Here is an 11,887-nt window from a genome sequence, read left to right as displayed (position 1 = left end):
AGACAGACAGACAGACAGACAGACAGACAGACAGACAGACAGACAGATAGATAGATAGATAGATAGATAGATAGATAGATAGATAGATGGACAGACAGATAGACAGAGAGATGCCCTGAGAGGAGAGTGTATCTAGGAAAAGAGTGGCCAAAAGTTTTATTTGCTACAAAGAGGTCAAGGAAGATTAAGATTTTAAAAAGACTACTATATTTGGCAATGAATAAATCATTTGAGATCATTAGAGAGTGCAGTTCCACTTCAATGGTAAGGTCAGAAACCACATTACAAAAGATTGAGACATGTGTGGAAAAAAGAGGAAACTGAGGCAATGAGAGTCAAAAGCATTTTCTAGGACTTCAGCTGTGAACTGGGAGGAGAGATAAAAAATGGTAAATTTATACATATATATATATATATATATATATTTACAGAGTTGGAGATAGACTAGAGATCTATTTTATTATATATGTAATATATACATATATTTTTTTCTTACAGATACATACCCACTTAAATACATATATACACACAGTATAGGGACCAGAAAACTGTCCTGATAAGTCTGGAAGACCAGGGTTCATACCCTGTCTCAGAAGCATACTAGCTTTGTGATCCTGGACAACTTTAATATGGAACTTTTCTAAGGACTACAGGCAATTTTCTAAGATTTAAAGTTTCAGAATAGTTTTCAGTTTACACTGAGAGTTTCCTCACAGCAACTTACCTAAACTAATAAAATCACATGTTTGCGTACACACACACACACACACACACATATATAAACATAGAGAAAAAAATTAGAGATAAATAATGACATAGAAAATCACACATGGACAGACACTATAAAATATATATATATATATATAAAATGTTAGACTTTGGCTAGGAAGTCATGGGAAGCATTTACTAGCTCTATGACTAGGGAAAAGTCATAAACTTTTTGAGATTTAGTAAAATATCTAAAATCATGAGTCTCTTAAGCATTTGAATTCCAATCAAAAGGTATTCTACTACATCCCTCATGGCTAGCAAATTCTCGCTCCTTATTCCTTCACTCCCTGTGATATGTTCATAAGTAAACATGTACATATGCTCAAAAATGTGCATACATAAATTTAACATGCTTATAAACTTTAGGCACATATACATTAATGTGCATATATACATACATACATACACACATACTTCCATTAAAGTACTTTTGTGCCAGAACTTGTTGGGTAGAGTTGACCCTATGTTCTCAAAGGCAATATGAGTGAAGAACAAGGTCCAATGGCTGGTACCATCCTGGAAAAACTTCAAATATAAGTCTGTAGTATAATACCAGGTTCAGAATATTGAACAGGAGGTAGGGGGTGGAAGTGGGAATAGGAATTCAGAAAGATAGTCTTAAAGTGTAAGAAATTGTAAAGAAATTGCAATCTGTGTTAGTAGAGGGAGTATACCAATTGATAAAAACCATTTTTTTCAAATGCTTTATTAACTTCTGATTTACATCATTCATTTCCACCAGATTTTGAGTTACAAATTTTCTAACCGTTTTTTACTACCCACCACTCCAAAATAGCAGTCCCACAGGATATCCCCTCCTCCAATCCGCTCTCTCCCATATTTTCTCCCATACCCCTTTCGACTTTTCCAGTGGATCTCTATGCCCCAGTGCCTGTATATGTTATTTCCCAATTACATGTAAAATATTATTAATAATTATATATATACACATATAAATTTGAGTATTTGATTTTAAAACTTTGAATTCCAGATTCATTCCCTTCCTCCCTTGTCTCCCACCCTTACTGGGAAGTATCAGTTCAATATAGGCTGTACATATGTGGCTAATGCAAAACAATAACATAGTAGATATATTGTAAAAGACTGACTATATTTCCCTCCCTCCTATCCCACCTCCCACTTGTTCTATCCTCTATTTTGATCCTGTCCCTTTTCAAAAGTGGGTGCTCCCAATTTCCCTCCCCCCCAGCCTGCCCTTCCTTCCATCATCCTCCCTCTCATCCCCTCCCCCCCACCTACTCTCCTGGAGGGTGAGATACCCTATTTAGTGTGTATTTCATTCCCTCCTCAAGCCAAATTCAATGGGAATAAGGTTGACCCATTCCCCTTTGCCTTTCTATTCTTCCCCTCCATTGTAACTATTTTCCCTTGCCTCTTCTATATGAGATAGTTTACCCCATTCTCTCTCTCCCCATCTCCTCTCATTATATTCCTCTCTCACCTCTTAATTTCACCTTTTAAGTATCATCCCTTCCTGTTAAATTGGTCCTGTGCCCTCTATCTGTGTATAACTGTAAACATATGTATTCATAAGCCCATATACCCTCATATATAGACATTATATATATATATATGTTCCCTTCAACTACTAAAAAAAGTTTCATAAGTTACAATTATTTTTTTCCATGTAGAAATTTTAATAGTTAAAATTTGATAAGTTCCTTATCATTTCTTTTCCCTGTTTACCTTCTCATGCTTCTCTTGCTTCTTGTATCTGAATGTCAAATTTTCTATTCAACTCTGGTTTTTTCAGCAAGAATGCTTGAAAGTCCTCTATTCCACTGAATGACCATATTTTCCCCTGAAACATGATACTCCGTTTTGCTGGGTAGGTGACTCTTGGTTTTAATCCCAGCTCCTTTGACCTCCGGAATATCATATTCCAAGACCTTTGATCCCTCAGTGTAGAAGCTTCCAGATCCTGGGTTATCCTGATTGTGTTTCCACAATATTCAAATTGTTTCTTCCTGGCTGCTTGTTATATTATCTCCTTAATCTGGGAATTGCGGAACCTGGTTATAATATTCCTAGGAGTTTTCTTTTTGGGAGCTTTTTCAGGAGGTGATTGGTGGATTCTTTCAACCTCTATTTTGCCCTCTGGTTCTAAAACATGAGGGCAGTTTTCTTTGAGAACTTCCTGGAGGATTATTTCTAGGTTCTTAGTTTGATCATGGCTTTCTGGTAGTCCAATAATTTTTAAATTATCTCTCCTGGATCTATTTTGCAGGTCAGTGGTTTTTCCCATGAGATATTTCACCTTGCTTCCTATTCTTTCATTTGTTTGGATCTGTTTAACAGAATATTGATTCCTCATAAAGTCATAAGCTTCCATTTGCTTCAATCTAATTATGAAGCAATGATTCTCCTCATTGAGATTTTGAGATTCTTTTTCCATCTGGCAAATTTAACTTTTTAAGGCATTCTTCTCCTCACTGCCTTTTTGAGCCATTTTTGCCATATGAGTTAGTCTGTTTTTTTTAAGGTCGTATTTTCCTCAGTAAGGCTGTTGACTCTCATTTCATAATTTTCTTGCATTGTTCTCATTTCTCTTCCCAATTTTTCCTCTACTTCTCTTATCTGGTTCTTAAGGTTCTCTATGGCCTGTAACCAGCTCATATTTTCCTTAGAAGCTTTTGGTGCAGGAGTTCTGACTTCACTGTCTTCCTCCTGTTCCATGCTTTGCTCCTTTTTGTCCCCAAAACAGGATTCTAATGTTGGAATCTTCTGTGTGCTTTGTTTCCTTTGCCTGGTCATCGCCCCTCAGTCACTTGACCCCTGGGCTTTTTGCCACAGTAGGACTCTGCCACCAGACAGGGGAGCTTTCATCCCAAATGTTGGGTTTTTCTCAGCTGCCAGAGGTATTAGATGGGTGCCCTCTCTGAAGCCTCCATACACTCTGGCAAGCTGGACACACAACCCAGGACCTCCACCCTAGGCTGCAATCCAGATCCAAGAAGGTTAAAGCAAGAGCGATTACACTTCAGACTGGTGCTTGGTCTCCCTACACTCTGCAGTCCAGGAGCTGAAGCTGCCACGTGGCACTGGCTGGCTGTGCCAGAGTCTCAGCAACTTCTCGCCCTGGAGGAAAAAGCCATGCACTCCTACTTACTGGTTCCTAAAGTCCAGACTGCACTGACCTCTCACTTTGTCCTTCAGATCTATGTGTTGATAAATGTGAAAACGGCCCCAGGTGGTGTTGATTTGGAGTCCCTCTCGCTGGGGGCTGGTCAGGCCCCACCTGGGGCTAAAGCCTCGGTGTGGGGCTAGGCTCAGCTCCCAGAGTGTTGTGCTGGCCTATTCCTGCCAGCTTGCAGGGCTGTCCTCAGCGGGAGGTTAGCTTCTCTGTCATTTTGTGGGTTCTGCAGCTCCAAAGTTTGTTTAGAGTCCCCTTTTACATGGATTGGGGAAGGTGGAAGCTGGAGCCCAGCAGAGGTCCTCCTACTCCACCTTCTTGACTCCGCCCCAATAAAAACCATTTTTAAAGCACATAAACAAATATGATACAATGCATGCATCTATTTAAATAAATTTTTAAAATTTAATTTAATTTTTAATATAATTTAAATTTTATTTTTAATTAATTAAATTAATTTTAAATTAAATTTAATTATTTAAATTTAAATGTATCTTATTTTCAATAAGAAAAGTCTCCAGAAGACTATTTTCAGCTCTTTAGATTTACAAGGTTTTACATTTGTCCCTTCTGTATCTGTACCTTTATATGGAATATTGTGTAAGAAATGTCACTAAATTTTAGGAACTGCAATAAATTTACATGTAAAGGGAAACTAGGCTGACTTACAGCAATACTCTACCTTGAAAAAAATTCAATTCACAGTCAAATAATTTAGCAAGTATTTGAAATGCAGGAGACAAGACAGAAGTATATTTCACTTTGGAGGATTTTGCCCTTGATAGAATCCTTCTTTGTAGAATATCCATCAATCTTTCCAAAAATGTTCAACATCATTAGTAGGCCTGAACTCTGGCAGCTACTCAGAATCTTTGGCTATGTATAGAAGTTCATTATGATTCCACAGATACTACATAATGATATGGTCAGTTAGGTTAAAGTAAATGACAGCATGTCAGAGACACTACCCATCATCAGAGGAGTGAAACAAGGTGCCTTAATAAGTGCAGATTTATCTACCTACTTTACCTAGTTCTGTTCATGGGATGAACGAGAAACCAATAAGCCGATATTAGAATACATGTCCTAAAACTGTGAAAAAATTCCTAGCTCAAGAAGTCCTTGAGATAGACATGAAATAAATTAAATTCCATTATCTGTGCATACACAAACACACACAGACATACTCATACACACAAACACACATATAAACATCTAATTGGAGGCATGACACATCATGAACTTCCTGCAGTCAACACAATGCTATCTATGCACTGAAAAGCAAGCTGAAAAAATCAAGATCTAGACCTAGGAGGAATCACTACATAAACTAATAATTTCCCCTCATTTTTTAGATGAGAAAACCAGTTGAAAAGTTAGGTGACTTGCCCAGGGTCACACAGGTATGAATTGTCAGAGACAGGAATCATAAGGTTATAGATAATAAAGTGGAAAGGGACCTTAGAGGCTGAATCCAACACTCTCATTTTTTAATGAAAATACTGAGGAAGAGAGTGGTCAATTGACTTGCTCAGGGTCAAAGAGCGAATAAGTATCTGAAGTAGTATTTGAAACCAGTTCATTCTAAATTCAATTACAGTGTCTTATCCCATAGGCCACACAGACTCCTTATGTCCCTTGAATTAAAATGTAACATTCTTTCCTCTTCTTCTAATTGACTCCCATTCATTAAATTTTCTAACAGAAAATTAATACATGTAATCAAAAATGAAATTGTGATATTTTGCAGCACCTGATCCTAAGGACAGAAGGATAAAGAAATAGTAAATTATAACAAGGATTCAAGCATATTAGCAAGTTGACTGACAAAACAAACCATTTGCATGTCTTTCTGACCAAATGAAAAATTGATCACATATAGATTACTCCATCTACATATCAAAAGGATAAATTAATTTTTATTAGTTTAATTGAAACTACTCATGTGACAATATATTAAAAAACATGATCTTACTGAGAAAAAATATAGAGTTGATTCACCTTTTTGATAAAGCTTCCAAAGGTGGCCCTGCCTTCAAAGCTCACAGTATAAAAAAGAATAATGAGAGGAATCAGCCTGGGGTTAGAATTAATCTAGGATATGGGCAGTATCAGGAAGAGAGAGTTGAAAGAAGAGAGGGAGGAAAGGCAGGCCAGAAAGAAGCCTCTCTCGAGGTTAAGGCCTTCCCATGAGTCCACTCTACTATTCTATCATCAATAAACAGGGGAAAGGGCATTTTTATAGACCCACACAATCCAATCAATGACTCATCTATATTGGAATGCAATAAGAGAGCAGGATCAGAGATATTCACCAGTTATGCAGCAGTGAGCAAGGAAAAGAGGCTATAGGAAGAATCAGTGCCCTGTGTTTAGTTCTTCTCAATAGGCACTAAGAGGCCATTTGTGGAATAAAATGGGGCACACAATAGTTACAATGGGGACTGCTAATGGATGTGAGTCTTTAATACCTAAACCGTATTACTAGAATTTCTGGGTTTGCAGTGTGTCTACAGACCATTTAAGAGCCATCTAATTCTTGAAGAAGCCATGAGTACAAAGTCCATGTGGTAGTTGTACTTCTCTAGTTGACCTTTGTTTTGCCTTCCTTCTTTTGAACAAAGTCCTATATATTATTAATCTAGCCTTATGTCCCCTTATACTGTGATATTATATGCAATAAGAAAGAAAGAGGACATAGTTTTCTAGGATCAATCCGAAAGAATTATTAAACTTTGTTGACACTTAAATGGCTTTTGAATTTAATTTAATCAGGCTATCCAAACCACACTCGTAGGCCAACAAAATGATCACTTAGAATTAAAAAAAAATGGCAGAGGTAGGGGACAGAGGTGGCCAGATCTCCATAGAGAATTTCTCATTTCCTCCAAGTGGTATCAAGAGTTTATAACCAGCAGGAGTGAGTATGGTACTGAACAGTGTCTGTTCCATATTATTTTATTGGGTCTTTCAAATAGCTATCAACACATTTCTACTGTGCTTAAAACAAATGAGATCACTCATCATGCAAGAATAAGAGACTTTGACACTTCAAAGAAATACTAAGTATCATAAAGAAAGTACAAGAGAAAGAGTAGCATAGAGTAAAGACAGCTGATCTACACAACTATGGCAGCATGGTCATGTAGAAACAACAATGGATTAGGAGTTAGTAGAATTATGATTAATTTCTATCTGTGTAACCTCAGGCAAATAAATTTATACTCCTTTTCCCTCAGTTTTCTAATGTATAAAATGAAGGAAATGAAGACATTTTATCTTCAAAATACCTTTGGGAGGTGCTATTATTATTATTGTGATTATTACTGCCATTTTATAGATAAAGAAACTAAGGTAGGTAGAGGCTAAAGTGACTTGATGGAAGTCACACACACACCTAAATATCTCAGGCTGAATTTGAACTCAGGTCTTCCTGACTGTAAATTAAACAAAAAAAAATGGCTACATAAAAATAGATCACAAAATTAAACAACAGTATTTACCTATTCATGAGTGTTTCATATTTATATATGAATGACATCTCATTCCTGTAAAATTTTAATCTAGTGTCCTATCTGCCCCTTCTCTGAGAACACTGAAATATGCTCTTAAATATGATGTTAATTTTATCTTATTTAGTTTTGGTGGCATGGGTTTTATGACTGTAATATGACGCTCAAAGAATATACATTTTCCAGAGGAAGAGAATAGGAAACAGAGAATAGGGAAGTAGTTATGTATATTGAGAAGGAAAACTCATGTGAGAAGGTCCCAGAACCAGAGGCTGAAAGTGTTATGGAGACCAATTTTGCAGAGACCAACAGAAATTTTATTATCAGCCTAATAATATAGACAGAAAGAGGAAACAGATGAATTAATATAATAGCTTATAATCCTGAAATAAGGATGATATAATAGTGATGAAGAACTTCAATAATTCAGACATCCAGACATCTGCACAAACATCGTTTCTCCCCAAAAGCAGTGTACTTAATAATATTTTGACTTGCTTCAAGGATAATTTCATCTTTCAAAAAGTGAATGAACCAATGAGTGTGATGGTTATTCCAGTTCTGATTCTGACAAAGAAAAATGGGTTGCTGAAGTAGAAATGACAGGAAAAAGGGGGGCGGAGATAACATTCCTTATAGAAGAGAAGAAAGGTGGGGATATTCTTTTATTTTTTAAAGCAATCAGGGTTAAGTAACTTGCTCAAGGTTACACGGCCAGTTATTTCTGGGTGTGGTGCTAAGTATCTGAGCCCGGATTTGATCACTAGGTCATCCCGACAGTGGGGCCGGTGCTCTTACTCGCTGAGCCACCTGGCCACCCCAAGTTTGGGATATTCTAAAAAAGTCTAGATGCGAGGAGAGCAGATTTAAAAGGCTCTTATAAAACTCTACATGGGAAGTCATAAGAGGTGAGTAAATTCGCAAAAATGAAGTTCTCCAGACATAGAAACAATTCTGATAAAGGCAAGCTGTCTAAAGAGAGTAATGTAGCTACAGAGAAAATTAATTGAATGAAACATACAATAAATATCTATTAAAATCCTGCACTGTGTCAGGTGTAGTGCTGGGTACTAGGAATAAAAAGATAAAACAAAATTTCCTTGTTGTCAAGGAACATAGATTTTATTAGAAAAGGAGGGAATGCACACATATAAATAAATGCCCTATAACTATCAATTGTGAAGAAAAGCAGTTCAACTGTCATTCTGGAGAGACAACTGAAGAGAAACAACCACAGAGATTACAAAGGACTAGGAGAACTTGAGAGAGAGTGAATCATCTCTTAAGTCACAAAAGAAGCATTATCAATAGAATTCTTAAGTAGAGCCTTTGACATCTTGAGAACTGAATTATTGAACTATGATCTTTGGAAAAGTTGTATTTGAGAGAGTGACTTTGGCAGTGCAATTTCTCATTGAGATATATTGTTGAAACATGTTATTCTTTGCCTTTTTTGTTATAGTATTATTTAATTAAAAAATTTTCAGTGGTTAATGTGTTTATATCCACAAAATTAGGAGGCTGATATATCTCTATATTTCCAGCTAGCTAGCTATGTAATCTAGCTATCAAGCTATCCAAAGTAATTTTGGAAGGCCATTAGCAGCTGGGGAAATTAGGAAAGCAAATCAGGAGGTGGTACTTGAGCTAAGCTTGGAAAGAAAGTAGGGAATCTGAGAGGTAGAAGTGAGAAAAGAACTACATTCTAAGCACAGGGCTTAGTCAAAAGGATACAAAATGATTTGTTTTGTCCTGGGAATAACAAGTAGGACAGTTTGTCTGAAATGTAGAATGCGTGAAGAAATGTAATATATAATTAGCCTAGTTAAAATTAATAGCATCACAAGTATAACTGAGAGGAGGGAGGGAGGAAGAGAGGGGGGGGGGGAGAGGGAGAGAGGGAGAGAGAGAGAGAGAGAGCGGTTTGTTTTTTTTTTTTTGGAGGGCAATTGGGGTTAAGTGACATGGCCAAAGTTACATGGCTAGTAAATGTGTCAAGTGTCAGATGCCGAATTTGAATTCAGCTCCTCCTGACTTCAGGGCCAGTGCTCTATTCACCTCAACACCTAGCTGCCCCCAAATAGCAGTTTGTATGAAAAAAAAAATGTGAAAATTTAATAAGTTTCAAGGTTAGCAAGAGTCAATAGTGTGATACAGTTGCTTAAAACTAAAACAAAGCAACCAAATGAATGCGATCTCTGGCTATATTAAGAGAAAACTGGAAATGACAGTCATAATGTATTTAGCCGAGGTCAAACAAAATCTACAGTTGTGTTAAGTTCTAGACAACATAGCTTAACAAATTTGGGCAACTTGAATGATAAAAACCCTTGAGTCTTTTCTACACAAAGGTAGTTGAAATTACTGGTGTTGCTCATCCTGAAAAGGAGAACACTTAGGGAGAAATGTCATAACTTTCTTCAAGTTACAGAAATTGAAGAAGGATTATATTTTCCCTGCTTGGCCCACTGATCATAATTAGTAACAAAAGCTCTACTGTACACTGGGAGTACAAAGAAAGTCTATACAGACCCTACTCTAAAAGAGCTCAAGGAACAGGAGAAATTATGCAAACAACTTATATGCAAACAAGCTACATGAAGGATATGTAGTGATGAACAACACAGGGAAGACACTAGCATTAAAGGGAGTCAATCAATCAGACAACAAGCATTTATTAAGTGTCTACTGTGTGATTGTCATTGTACTATGCTAAGCACTGTGGTTACAAAAAGAAGCAAAAGAGCACCTGGCCTCAAAGAGGGCACAATCTAATGGCATAAGGATGAACTTCTTGTAAAAAAAAAGGATTTCAGCTGACACTTGAAGGGGGCCAATAGGTAGGCTAGGAGGTATAGCTGAGAAGGAAGAGTTCCAGTAACGGGGGACAGGTAGCGAAAATATTCAGTTAGAAGATGGAATGTTGTACATGAGGAAGAGCAAGGAAGACAATAGCACCAACTGCAGAGTATGCTGTAGGGGGAGAAGTTAGAAGTAATGGTGTTGTTTTTTATAGTAAATGAATGGAGAAATTGAAGATCAGTTGGGTAATTTGATTAAGGTTATAAAAATAAGTTAGTAATATAAGTAAATTAACATTATTGTTTATTTTTTCATTACATCTTCAGTAGCTATTAAAATATCTATGAACAAGATACTCCTGGGCATTCTGTCTAGCTGTGCCCCATGCCTGAAGCTCTCTCTCTCCTGTTCTGACTACTAACGTCCCTCGCTTCAAGTCCTAACTAAAATCCCACCATCAACTGGAAGAGTTTCTCAACCTCTCTTAATTCCGGTGTCTTCACTCTACTAATTATTTCTTATTTATTCTATATTTAGCTTGCTATGTATATATTTGTTTCAGTTTGCATCCATAGTGCTTAGCCTAATGTCACAAAGTAGGGGGTTAAAAATATTTACACATTATTGATGGAAACAGATAATTGTCAATTAAATAGTATGATGGCAAGAAAAGCAAATTATTGTTAATATATGTCATTCCTTTGTCACACAAAACCTTTAAGTAGATCTTAAATGTTTTCTCAAATATCATGTGCAAATATATAATTAACAAAAAGTGGAATAAAATACAATTACCAAAATTTGGGGTTTTATGGGAAGGATTCATTTTTTTTCTTTTATGCACAACATAACATACATTTCAATATTTACAAAGTTAACAATACTTCTGTTTTCTATTTTTGGCTACATTTTAATTATCCCCACTTATCTTTCCTCAATCAATTTTTTTCAAAGCACATTGATTTGGTAATGAAAAAGTACATGCAATTCATTTAAATTTCCTTGTTACATTATATCTACATTAGCTATAAAAGAATGAGAAAAGTAGAGAAAGAAGTGGTTAATTTTTACTGAAAAGTTAATTTCCAATAAATTGGAATTGATGATTGAAATGATATCCATGTTACTGGTAAAATAAGCATTTAATTTTAATATTATGTTAGCCAGAACCATGAAGACATTATTTCTAGATTTTTTAAATGCCAGACAACTAAAAAGGCAAATTCAAACAAATTAGAGGCAAACATAGGACATGGCACAAAATACAAAAGAAATATGAAACTTACTTGAAAACTGAATGGCAAATCCAGATTTGCTGATGTAAAAGTCTGTGTCAAATTGGATTGTTACTATGTTTAGTGTGCTATGGATACCTTCTGGAATGAGGGATCCACTAATTTCCTTTAGTAACATCTCATTTTCAGGTGGACCATCCCAAACTCGTAAGATATCATGTGATGCCTCAGTATCAAAGGCAAGAAACTGTAAACTGTGAGATAATCATATATATATGTTTCAGTATTTTAAAACTGTTTTAAATTTTAAACTAGAGACATAAAAATGCAATTTACATTTCAAGATGTCCCATGCAAAGTGTAAAACTATCTATCTATCTATCTATCTATCTATCTATCTATCTATCTATCTA

At 36.0% G+C, this 11,887-nt stretch overlaps 1 protein-coding gene across 1 annotated transcript in view; it reads right to left on the bottom strand.

Annotated features, from left to right (window-relative positions):
• Positions 1-11,887, bottom strand: part of CSMD3 (CUB and Sushi multiple domains 3) — a 795,885-nt gene that overhangs the window by 357,010 nt on the left and 426,988 nt on the right. The window contains exon 19 of the mRNA XM_069081309.1: positions 11,526-11,728. Within this exon, the coding sequence (XP_068937410.1) occupies positions 11,526-11,728 (203 nt within the window). The remainder of the gene's footprint in view (positions 1-11,525; positions 11,729-11,887) is intronic.

The sequence above is a fragment of the Petaurus breviceps genome, unplaced genomic scaffold (genome assembly GCF_028583685.1).
Source record: "Petaurus breviceps papuanus isolate PSGF00001 unplaced genomic scaffold, PetGlider_PUasm1.0 98, whole genome shotgun sequence".
NCBI lineage: Eukaryota > Metazoa > Chordata > Mammalia > Diprotodontia > Petauridae > Petaurus > Petaurus breviceps.
The sequence above is the reverse complement of the archived record's forward strand: the minus strand, read 5'-3'. Positions and strand labels throughout refer to the sequence as shown.